This window comes from Halichoeres trimaculatus, unplaced genomic scaffold, assembly GCF_033239565.1.
Source record: "Halichoeres trimaculatus isolate MK-OKI-2021-1 unplaced genomic scaffold, fHalTri1.1 fHalTri1_scaffold_4, whole genome shotgun sequence".
Taxonomy (NCBI): Eukaryota; Metazoa; Chordata; class Actinopteri; order Labriformes; family Labridae; genus Halichoeres; species Halichoeres trimaculatus.
The window spans coordinates 7,842,672-7,855,438 of record NW_027437182.1 but is presented as its reverse complement, the minus strand read 5'-3'; the positions used below and the strand labels follow the sequence as shown (position 1 = coordinate 7,855,438).

Sequence of the window (12,767 nt, the reverse complement as noted above, 5' to 3'; positions counted from 1 at the left end):
GGATGTTCAGCCGACAAATCTGCAGCAACTGTGTGATGCTATCATGTCAATATGGACCAAACTCTCTCAAGAATGTTTCCAGTACCTTGGTGAATCTATGCCACGAAGGATTAAGCAGTTTTGAAGGCAAAAGGGGGTCTGACCCGGTACAAGCAAGGTGTACCTAATAAAGCCAGTGAGTGTGAATATATACATATATATATATATATTTTTTGTGATGCTATTGGTAATAACGTACATTCTGCTCGAGTTAATTATACTTTGTTGTTAATACGTTAACTTATCTAGTCTGCTCCAATTTATCCCACTTTATTTTATTCTATTATATTATTGTTAATGTTAAAATTTAGCTTGGTGTATCGTACATTTGTGTACTGTATTTCACTGTACTGCTCTTTACTTCTCACTTGTACGCTGCAACAAAATAATTCCCTCCCTGGGAATCAATAAAGTTTTTATCTTATCTTATCTTATCTTATCTTATCTTATCTTATCTTATCTTATCTTATCTTATCTTATCTTATCTTATCTTATCTTATCTTATCTTATCTTATCTTATCTTGGACTGTGGGAGAAAGCCAGACTACCCGGAGAAAACCCATGCATGCATGGGGACAACATGCTAACTCAACACAGAAAAGCCCCCCCTGGCGAACTGGGAATGGAATGGGTGATTTGGGTGTGGCCGCAGCAATAACCATTGCACCACCGTGCGGCCCAGCAGTGGTAATTCATGGGCTCAAAATCATACTCATCAACCATTATCCAGGGCACAGGTGGCTTAGCAGTCAAGGTTGTACCCTATGAGGTTCGCCCTCAAGTGGGTGGCCCGGGTTTGGATCCAGCCTGTGGCCTGTTCCCTGCATGTCGCTCCCCATTCTCTCCTCCTTTCCTACTCTATCCACCATCCTCTCCTATCTCAATCAAGGCTTGAAAAGCCAAAACACAAACACGAAACGCATTATCACACGTAAGCATTTGGTTGTATCTTCAAAACCTAATCCTGTGAAAGACAAGCTTTAGTTTTAAAACTCATTCTGTCTTCTTAGCAACAATTGCTTGATGATTCTATTTTCATTTTCATAGGATCACATGGACATGACTCCTGTCAATGATCTTCCAGGCTTCTGAAGAAAGCATGGTTGTAGACTCTTTAATTATTTGAAAGAAAGTAACACACATTTTTCAGAGTATTGCAAACATCACTTTATTTGTGAATGGTCACTCTTAATATAAACAACAACATCATCTGATAAATATCTACATGCAATACCTTGTTCACTATTAATCACAGTATACTTTCTGATTTTTGCATGCAAGTCCACCAAAACATCAAGAGATATTAACATTCTTTCACAGTCTCTGGCACAAACAGGGGATAATTGTTTGAACAAAACTGTTTGACCTGCAGAGAAGATTGAGAATTGATTGAATGAGTCACAATCTAACATTCCTGTTTGGTATCACAATGACAAGACAGAAAATCCATACTGCAGTGTTAGAGCTTGCAAAAAAATTCCCACGAGAAGTAGACAAAGCAAATGTTTCTAAGTCTCAGAGATGTGTTGTATAGATGGCTGTTTGTTTGTTTTTTTCCAATTTAAGAGATGTGCAGTGCAATGAGAGCATAGTAACTCTGCTAAGATATAAATATTAACATGTGAGCTATTTCCTGTTGTATTTAGCAAAGTAGGAAATGACAAAAATGAGATGGAATCCTGGCTAATTTAAAGCTAATGCCAAAGCTAATGAAAAGTGATAGTGCTACACAAGAAAACTAGAAAAACTGGCTCAACGTGTACAGCTTTGTCCACAGGGGGCGCCAGAATCCACATGAGTTAACCTCAGAGGAGCTTCAACATAGTCCCAAAAATTTGTAGTTGTAGTTCTCTGTGAGTCATAGCGACTTATTTCAGCCTTGTCTGTGGTAAGGTAGTCCAGAAGTGCTGTTAGTTGCACTCTTTATGAAGCATGTTTTCACCAACAACTATTAAATGTGATGTTGAATATTTTTACTTCCTTTCTTCAAGTAGTATGTTTTCCGCACTCACAGGTGAGCTGTTTTGTCAGACTCGATCTATCTCGTGATCATTTTTTTGTTGTGAGTAGAAACATGACCTGACCAAGACTGTGCGGGCGGCTTATGTTTGAAAACACATCAGAAGCTAAAGCCGAGCTTTATGTTGCAAACATTTCAACACTTTCTGCTTTGTAGTCGTTAAAAAAATGTTGTTTGGAACCACACAACAAGTACATGCACAATACTGGACACATCATGAAAAGTCCGACAACCAAAGTTTTTTGAAGTCCATGGCACATAAGAATATCAAAAAAAAAGAGCTTCACATTTCACATTAACTTCTTTGAGTCAGCTTATTTCTCTACTCTACCAACACTGAACACAAACCTGAGGCTCACCAGTGTTTACCCTCTTTAACATTCTTCATCTTTGGCACTTTCCTCCAGTCTTCTCTTTCACTTTCCGTTTAGGCTCCACCCGTCAGCTCCTGCCTGTTCTCACGGTTTTTCTTCTCCTTCTTCTCCTCTGCACTGCTTTTCTGCATCTGACAAAGATCTTTGAACAGTTTGGAGTGGAGGAATCGTCTGTATGAGTCTTTCTCCATCAAGATGTAGATCATCTTTTGTGCTTCGTTGAAACAAGACGGGCAGGCGTGCTCCACGTTCTGCTGGGTTTCCTCCCTGGTTAATGCATCCAAGTTCACCTTTGATTGCAAAGAAAAAATAAAGTTAAGGGTTAGGATACTGAATATATCTTAATATTTCAAATGGGGTGCAGATTGTGAAGTTGCACACTCTACAAATAACAATATTTCCCCGCAATTAGCCCTAAAACATCACATTTCATGCAGATTTAGAGAAATATTTGTGAAATATATCTGTCAAGTACAATAGGTAACTTTACAATAGGCACCCAATAACTTCAAGACTGTAAATATAGAACTACTTTTATTGAGACTTAAAGAATGCAAACATTATCGTATGCACCTAAAATTCAACCTTTAAAACTTGTAAATGAAATCCAGAAGGAGGGCAAAGAGAACACTGTGGTTTCTTAATGAAAGTTGCCTAATTTTGAAAGTTTACCCCCGAAAGTCAGTTATAATGCTAGAAATTGGTGGAAGTGAATGCACTAGCAGCAAAGACAGTTTTTCGAGATCGCCGGAAAGACTCCAAATGGCTATGCCATGAAAACAGCCCAAGCCCCAACATCCATGCTGAGGATCTGATTTCCCAGGACAACAGTAGACTCAAAGAGTGCTTGGCTTTAATCTAGAACGAGACCCTGAGACAAGTTTAGCACTTGCCTGCCAATCAGCTCAGAGGACTTAAGTATATTTGAAATTGTAGCTGTGCAGTTGCATGAGCAGGTTTGTTATCTGTGTCTCTCTTAGTATTCAACAGCCACTGAAATTTTGTTTTGAAAAGCTTCTGTGTTTTACTTATCTCCTCCTTCTTGTGTCTGATTTTCAATGATAGTCTGACACTACATGATCTGTGTAATCACCTCATTGGGAGCGTCTGCCTCCACAAACTGCTGGTAGATCTGCTTAGCTCTGGTTGAAAACTTGGAAGGGTCGGTCTTCTTGTAGTCCTCGCAGGCAACCCAGAAGTCCATGTTCTCCTTGCTGAACTCTGACTCCAGGAAGCTGGTGAAGACTGAACGACCAACTGGAAGAGAAAAAGAAAAATAACAAAATATATAAAGGCGCTGTTAGGGACTATTTGTTCAGAATTGACTGCAGTTGCACCTTTGTCCGAAATCTGTTGAGTTTTTTGGGGGATAAAGACCGTTTCCCGTGAGCACCATCACCTGCTGTCCTATAGTGCATTCCATTTGTACTGGGAAGTGGAAGTTTAGGAGTTTCAAGTGGGAAATTTTAACTGGAACACCCCCCACCCCAAGGTCAGAATTTCCTACTGGGAAGTCGGCTGACCCACACAACCCCCTATTTTACAATCAGGGATGGCTGCCCTGGTTGTAAACAGTAATTAAGCTCCTACTATATTATGTTACTTTTATAATTTCTGACTACTGTTTGTCTCAATAAATCGGCTGTATATATAGTTTTATTCAATGTTTAAATATAGAAATATTGCTGTTATATAAGATTTTCCGACTTGACAACTGTCAAGACAAGTTTTGCTGGATGCAAAGGGATGAGGTAACATATCAATTTGTGGTTACATAGAGCAATTGTTTCAATCCTGACACTTGTGTTGGATTAGTTTTCTTCAGGGAAAGTGTGACTGGACCACAGATTCTGAGAAATTACATTTAGAAACAACAGATATTGGTGCAGATAATTTCCTTTTAAATCAACAACAAAAAGCTAGGAGATTTGCAGGTATTTCCAGTAATTTTACACTGTAAAAAAATCCTAATTTTATGCATAATAACAGCACATTTGTAAAGTATGTTTTATGTTTTTCAAAAATATTATATAAAACTGTAAAATTACAGAAATTATTTGTATAATAACATTCTTAGTTTTTTTTTTTTAAGTATTTTGACAATCATGACATGTCTGTGCTCCACAGCCTGGACCGGCTGTCTGTGTTCTACAGCACAGATCATGTAGCCAGTGATTTTAAACTTTACTTTTTGTGACTAAACTAGATGTGTTGATGGGCTATGCTGTGTTGGTCAATTTTAAAAAAACAGTGTAATAAAGATTACACAGCCAGTCCATGTTGTGTTGCACAGACCGCCTGTTCCCCAACGCAACACCTTAACGTACAACAAAGTCGTATATCCACTGTGTTTCCTCCTCACTCATCGTTACAAAACACCATGGCAACAAAAAGTATTTTGCTGTAAAATAATGGCATTTTTCTGCAGAACTCCTTGCATTGTCACTACATTGAAGGTGTTTGATTGCAATAATTTTGGAAAAATCTGTCAAACATTGGTGTTTTTCTGCAGAACTCTTAACAAAAAATTATGTAAATGCAATATATTTGCACTTCATTTGAATTAGGATATTTTACTTTAATTTAAAGGTTTTTGTTTGGCAGCCATGGCTGGAGATTTTCTTACAGAGTAGTATCTGTAGAGCCTTTGATAAAAGTCTTTCTGGATAAAAAGTTATTTCAATCCATAAATTATTGTATAGACTAGTTTTTTCATTGGAAATCAGTTGAAAAGTTTGTAAAAGCATCAGGTCAACAACTGTCCTTCAACTTGAGTATTTTCCCAGGAAAAAATAAGTACTTATCCAGTCAAGCCAGAAGTATACAAGCAGTGCAATAATATAGATTTATTATGTTTGTCAGATCCAGCAGAAAAACATGCATCCTGTTTTTTTTAGATACACAACATACTGTCAGTCCTTATAACTGTAGCAGTTAATAAACAAACAGATTTGAGCTTCTGAGTGAGTTATATAATTCTATCAAAGTGATTAACTCCGGCAGGAGACGAATGGAGAACCTCAAGATAAACACAGAAAGATCTGACTGATGAGAGCTGACAAATGAAGTCGGGAAAAGGCAGAAAGACGGACATGACAGAAGTTTGAGTTCAGAGGAGGAGGTCATGGAACGGAGCGGTTCAGAACTCAGCTGCTTCCCTCAAGGCCATTGCTCCCCGACAGTGTCCCTGACTCACACAGTGGATCTCTCACAGGGCTTATATATGTACACACACTGCACTGGTCAGCGCGACCTAAGGGGCCAATGAGTAGTGCCTTGAGACACGTAGCAGTGGACCAGACCCTGAGAATGCTTCAGAGTGCCTGTGGGTTTGTATATGGAGTGCTCTTTCCATTGAGCTCTTCAGTTTAGACTAGTTCATTACGGTTTGTGTAATCAAATCCGCTTTTCCACTGGGAAATTATATCAAAGGCACCAATGCTGCTCTCTAAGAAACACTTTGTTGCCCCTTGTTGAGGTGAGGTTGGGCATCTCTTATTTTGTCCACACACGTTTTCACTCTCCCTTCTTTCATTTGCTGAAAGTTGTATCATGAATCATTGTCTTTAACATAAAACAGACTGTTACAGTAGCGTGTAGTTAATCACCGACTATGACACTGACCCAGTGGCAGCAATAGCTATTAAGCAATCTTCATCCTGATGTTCTGGTTTGTTTTTGTAGGTCATACGTAGCCATCATTACTAATTTGTTTCATAACCAGCGCATATCTCTAAAGGGCTTTAATTTGGGGAGAATTGAGGCCATTGTGCGCTCTGACAGATTAACAAGAAGCAGACGCTCCCTGCATCACGGTCATTGTTAGACATGACGTCAAGCTAAGAGTACAATCTGCACATAATGTGTTAGACTTAACCCAGGGTATAAGTGAGATGTAGTTTCCAGTTTAACTGAAATTCTCTATTTCTTCTATTTCTCAAGTGTAATCAATACAAAATGGATTTATCAAGTGATAAGAGCAGATGATGCAATGTTATCATCACATCTATCATTGAAGTTATATCATTCGCCGTGAGATAGGCCTAAGGTAGCCAAAAATTTCCCAGAAACCATTAACAAAGAAGGCCAGGTCACGACTTTGTCCCATTTTATTTCCATGATTGCAGCAACATCAGGTCACAAGAGGACAGTTACATTAAGTTTACAATTCTTTTTCTCGGAAATCACGAGACCAATTCTGTCAGGGGGGGGCGGATGAGTCATACTGTGACCAAGTCCTCGGGGTTGAATATAGTTTTTAGAACCAGGCTAACTGGATTTATTCTGGTTACATTAGTGTGGGTAACACTTTTGTAACTAGAAATATGTTGCTTACTTTCACTGCTCATCACGTGGCTGAAAGACTCCTTCCATTTCTCCACCTCAGCTGCAGAAGGAGCCCTGAAACACAGAAAGACCAGATTGAAATGAGACTGCAAAGATTTAGAAAAAAATGTTGTGAATTCAAGGAAAGAGAAAAAGATGAAGAGTGAAAAGAAAATGTAAATCAAAGACTGGTTCTCTTTGTTGTCAAATTTGGCAATTGTTGGAGAATTGATTCCCTATTCAACAACTTCCTGTCATCCTTCCCTGAAGTCCTCTTCAGCTCAATAAATCACCTTTTATAGACTTTCCCCTTTTGTGTGAAATGTTCTCTGCTCTCACAGACCCCAGCTGGGCTAATTCACCAATCAGTAATGGATGCAAATCTAATCACAAGTGCACACAGAGAACGTCATGTGACATTTACAGAAAAAGCTACAGTACAACAATTCATCCATTTAATTTCTTACTGGCTGGGGGAAAAATGAAAAAAATACTTAAAAAAACAGTTTACAATAAGAAAAGAGGAGTCTATATCCGACTCCGTCAGCATCACTGAGGCTCTGCTGCATGTCTTTATGCTGTGAACGTAATCAGAGATTCAGCTCCTTAATGATTGCAGCAGGGAAGGTGGATGTACACTAAGTGTTAGTGGAAAGGTTACATGTGAGTGAAAGGAAAAGGTCAGGGTAAGTGTGGTCAATGCTAATCTGCTCATGTGAGCAGAGAGGCTTTAAAGGAAAGGCACGTCCCTGAGAGAAGAATAAAAACCTATGTAATGAAATTTAAAGTGCCGTGCACACACAAATAGAAAAAGCACAAAAGCATTAATCATCAGTTTTTTTGCAACCTTCTACATGGTGACGCAAAGCAACACCTGCAGCACCATTACACAGAGTGCTCAGAGCACCACGAGCTGAGCAGGAACAGATGATTGGGGGACAGCAGGAATACATTTCATTCTGCTTCCACTTCTAGAAATGAACTTTCTGCATCAGCGCAGATTTCATTTTATCCCATTCAGTGCTTTTCTAATTGACCAGCAAACCTGAACAAATCTGAGAAGATGAAATGCCAGAGGTTCTGGACAATTCATTCACAAGCATTTTAAGTTTGAGGTTTACAGAATAACCCTGCTCTGTGAACTTTCAACACTGAAACCTGGAGAATATTATGACCTTAAAGTTCTGACTTTCATGCAGGGTTGAAGTCCTGGAAAAACATTTATTGATAACTAATGTGGCATCATTTTGTGAATGATTCCTGTAGTGATAGATGTCCCTGTTGTAAAATGCACAAAAATAAATAAATAAATACATAAATAAATAAATAAATAAAAATAAATAATTAAACAAATAAATAAATAAAAAATAATGAAATAAATGTTTTAAACATTTTTTTTATCTTGTTTTTGACCATATTTTCCTATTTCCACGTTTTAACAGTTGTAAAATGCACAAAAACAAACAAACAAATAAAAATGAATGAATATTTTCAACATTTTTTTTTTTTTTAAATCTTGTGTTCGACTGTATTTTCCTATTTCCATGTTTTACTATAAAAACAACTTGTTTATTTATAGTGAAAAAGTATAATTCATAAGGCTTATATAGCACTTCTCTCGATACAGAAAGACATGTTTTCATTCATTTACTCATTCATTCATTCATTCATTCATTCATTCATTCATTCATACAATTTTTCAATTTTAAGTAGTGAAGTAATTATGTATTGTAAAAAGCTCCTGAACAAATTTTCCTCTGATTGGGTAACAATTTGGATCAGTCTAAGATGAAGGTAAGTTGAAAGACTTAAATGAAATTTCCCCGAAAACTGAACTTATATCTTAACAAGATAACTCTGCAATGAATCCCATCATCCTGTAGTTGAGTTTCTACCTCCACAATTTGACACACTGGCATCATTTCATAGCTCCAGATGCTGCACATCTGTCTTCATTTTACTTCCCTACAATGAATGAAAACTTCTGTCCTATTTTTTTTCTATTATCTTTAGTGAAAAGTGAACTGAAACTCTTCAAACAAGAGTTAATGCTTCACATTGTTTGCGACTGTGGGATGTGCAAAAAATAAATCAGATATCTTGAACTGAATCAGGAGTTCTTCTGACCTCTTTGCAGCAGCAGCAGCATTGGCAGTTTTCTCCTTCGTCTGTTTCTGATCCGCCGTTTGGGGTTCAGGCTTCTGGAGCAAGAAGCTGATTTTATGCTTGATGTCTTTGGCACTGTGGAGAGGCAGAGAGGAGGATTGTGAGTGAAATGCATCTGAGACGATTGCAGATTGTTTGGAGAACAAATATCAGCACAAAGACAAGCTTGTAAGCCGATCTGCTTTGTGCAAGCATCGGATTAGAGACTCCTTTCTCTTTCATGCATGGCACTGTTGTTTTTAAGTGTTCTTACTGAGTTGAGATATCAAGTGTTTCATTTCAACTCAAAAGCAACAAAGCTCATCCGTCTCAGACATTACAAAGTTTATTTTTGCAGGAATATAATAACACTTTTATCAAGTCTTCTTACCTTTTCAAGCATGTCGCAGGAAGTGTTGCAAGTCCTTTACACATTGTGAAATGTTAAAGATCCAAAGCCAGCGCTGGTTCAATGAAAGATGACAGAGAGGCAGTGATGTGATTGTGAGCTTCAGAGTTTTATAGCAGCCCTTTCTCGTATTGAAGAGCAGCCTGAGAGTGTCTCCACCCCCAGTAGCAGTTACAATGACAGAAAACTGACCAATCACACTAGAGGCAAGGAGTGAAGAGGAAAAAAACAGAAAGGGAGGGAGAGGAGGCAAGGGAAATATGCAACAGATGGATCGATGTAACCAAAACAAAAAGGTGTTTTTCCTTTGGGAAAGGTGTTCTGAGGATGTTCAGAAATACTACATTCATCTCCTGCACGTGGAAAGTGGGAGATTGTTTAATTAAACTGAGCCAAAGAGGAAATCCAAGCATGAAGTCATCATCTGTGACTGTACATTCATCCTTCATCTCTATTTGCACGTGCACCAAATTAACAGAAGCCAGCTTTGGTCCGAGGTGGAAAATCTCAAAGCATTTACCTTCATTTTTCTCTTGTTTGGCTTTTGTGCATTTAATGAAGGTGTAATTGACCTATTTTTTCTTTTATTCCACTATGAATTATGGGTAAGTGTGTCAGTGATGCTACAGAGCTACAAACTTAAAGAAAGATGCGATTTGATTATCAAAAAAAGTCAGAGGACTGCTGCACCAGGTGATTTGATAGTAAGGCAACCCAGAGCACACTCACTGAAACGTGCTTTGTACAAAGTTTCTATAAAGCATAAAGAAGAATGACTGCAGTAGGGCCAAAAATGAGAAAAATGAGCAGCCAGTAGCCATCAGGTTGGAGGTTTTACAGCCCAAACACACGAGGAGAGGTTCAATAATGGATTGGGAAGTGCAAGAACTCCTTCAAGCAACAAAAAATAAAAAATAAAAATGAGGTGCAGTGAAAACTCTGGGAGGTTAGGTTAGCATATCATAAATCGACTATGACTACGCACAGCCATGTGAGAGTGAGGCATGCAGCAGAAAGTTGGGAACTGTCTGCACAGCAAAAGTCAACAGAAAGCTCAGTCACTCTGCAGGGAAATTTGGTGACAGGCATGTAGGGCAAACAACAGTTGCCTGTCTCTCTTTATCAAAGTCTAATGTTGGCAGGTGCATGGGGTAGGGGGTTGGTGGCAGAGCTGGCCCAAGGCATAAGCAAACTAAACACCTGCTCAGGTCCCCCGAGGGGCTCCCGATAACAATTAACTTTTTTTATTATTATTATTATTATCAATTTTATATCAACAGGGTGCTGCTGATGTAGGCCTAGTCTTTCTTACTGTCCCTAAAATGTCAAAGCTCCACTGCACCGGTCATGTGGGCCATGCACACAGCACATCCAAAGTGCAGGTAGTTAAAGGCAAAAAGTAGAAAAGGACTTGCCCTTCAGAGGCAGAGAGAAAAGAAAGAGGAAGAGGTTAAAAAAAATGCTGTGATAATGGGATGTTTGCTTGTCTTAGTGACAGATTGTTTCTCAAAGACATTTGTGTAGCCGTTACTAGCAAATTAGCTAGGTAGTTAAAAACAAGAGCTATCTTTTACCTGGATGATTAAATAGCATATCTATGCCGACGTCTTTGTGTTTGTGTCATACTAACTTTGAGTTGATTCTCTAGGACTGATCTTACATATTTTGGCTTCCAAGCAAAGTTTTTGGTGACGATAGATAGTGAACATTTATTAACATGTTGCTTTGTTTGTGGGAAGAAATAGGGGGCCCCAAATCAAATTTAGCTTAGGGTCCCATGGAGGCTTGGGCTACCTTTGGTTGGTGGCTTGGGGTGGGGGTGAAGAACAATCTTGGAATAATTACATGTAACCATGGCCACATTGTTTACATGTGAAATCTGCTGTTAGCAGCCAGTAGCATGTCACTGCTAACTGGTGCAAAGCCTGATGTTTCCCACAAGGTGAGGAGAAGGCGGTGAAAAGGAGGGGAACAAAAGATCTATCTACAATAAGATGAAGAAGCTAGCTGTGCTAACCCAGCAGCAGAAGGAATACCAGAAGGCAGAGTAGCATCATGCTATTCACAGACATGGCTAACAGAGCTAACACCAGACACCAACGCCACATTGGAAGAGCTTCACCTGCTGTGAGCAGACAGGATCCAGGAGACAGAGACTGAACAGACTGCTGAAGAAGCTCAGTCCTGGACCCTGTGGAGGTGGAGGCTGGCTGACTGAAGAATGATGGACAAGCTGTCATCTATTTTCTTATGGACCTTTTTGCACTTTGTATATACTTTCTTACTTTTGTTTTCTTGATTGCTGTTGTGACTCCTGAATTTCCCCCAGGGATAAATAAAGTATGTTCTATTCAACTCTGTTCAATTCTACATTCTATATTCTATCTTAAAGGTACCTTGTATTGAACAAAGATACAAGACAGCAAAAGATCACTGATGCCATTCCCACTACTGATGGTGGTAATATCTACTCCTCATTTTAAAACAATTTCTACACAATTTGTCTGTTTGTTTGCTTCTGTATTACATTTTCATGCAGTTGTAAAGAGACTTTATGGACACCCTGTACAATAATGTACTGTTTTAGTTTTAGCCCCTTCCCCTATTCACACATCGTGTTTAAGGCTTGACAGTCATTACCTTTTATAAAATTCAGCATATTTAGGGGCATGGATGTCATAACTGACAGAGAGGTGTTTTCCAGCAGCACTGTATGGCTGAGCAAAATCAAGCCTCTGCTGAAGTGCTCCACTTGCCTTGTTTTTGAGTCTTAAAAAGGAGGCTGCATCCTTGATTGTGGTTGAAATGACATTAAGTCTGGAAAATTTCACCTCTTATGCAAGTCACACAGCAGCCCTGTCTTTGCTATGCATGCCGGGAAGACAATGAATACATTAGAACAAAACAATCTGATGGAAATGCTGTGAAGCCTTCAATAGAGAAACAGGAGGATAATGAAGAGAACACAGAGGAACACCTACTGCACTGCACTGTATTCACAGATCATGCTGTTCATTTAGAGCCAGCGCTGAGAGACCGTGGAGCCTTAAGGAGACAAAGATTTGTAAGTTCTGCTTTGATCTGCTCATTGTCTTGACCTGATCCAACATCTGCAGCCTCACTGGTAATAAATGAGTGAGATTAAGCTCCAGGCAGACAGATATAAGTTCAAAGTCTTAAAGATAACCCTCTGATAAGTGCATGCATGAGAGTAAGCATCAACCCCTCCATACGTCTTTGTCCTACTGATACCTTTTAACACATGACCTCATATCTTTATCTGCTGCCCTGCACGTTTTTCTTCATCTATTGCCTAAAAGGAGTCTGCATACTTACCCCGAGTGATATCAGAGCAGCTGAAGCAGAAAAATACCTTTGTGATTTGTAACCAGCGTATGTATCCATTCAAAGCATGGAGGGCTGCCAATGGCTGCCTTTGTTAGAGAAAGATTGA

At 38.9% G+C, this 12,767-nt stretch overlaps 1 protein-coding gene across 1 annotated transcript; it reads right to left on the bottom strand.

The window, feature by feature from the left end:
* Positions 1 to 1,223: 1,223 nt before the first annotated feature.
* On the bottom strand, positions 1,224 to 9,454 carry rgs4 (regulator of G protein signaling 4). Its single transcript, XM_074667360.1, has 5 exons — positions 9,296 to 9,454; positions 8,887 to 9,000; positions 6,770 to 6,834; positions 3,527 to 3,690; positions 1,224 to 2,723 (listed from the first exon to the last, which is right to left on the bottom strand). Exons 1-5 carry the CDS (start codon positions 9,337 to 9,339, stop codon positions 2,487 to 2,489), a joined length of 624 nt encoding a protein of 207 aa, XP_074523461.1. The 5' UTR covers positions 9,340 to 9,454; the 3' UTR covers positions 1,224 to 2,486.
* Positions 9,455 to 12,767: the final 3,313 nt, after the last annotated feature.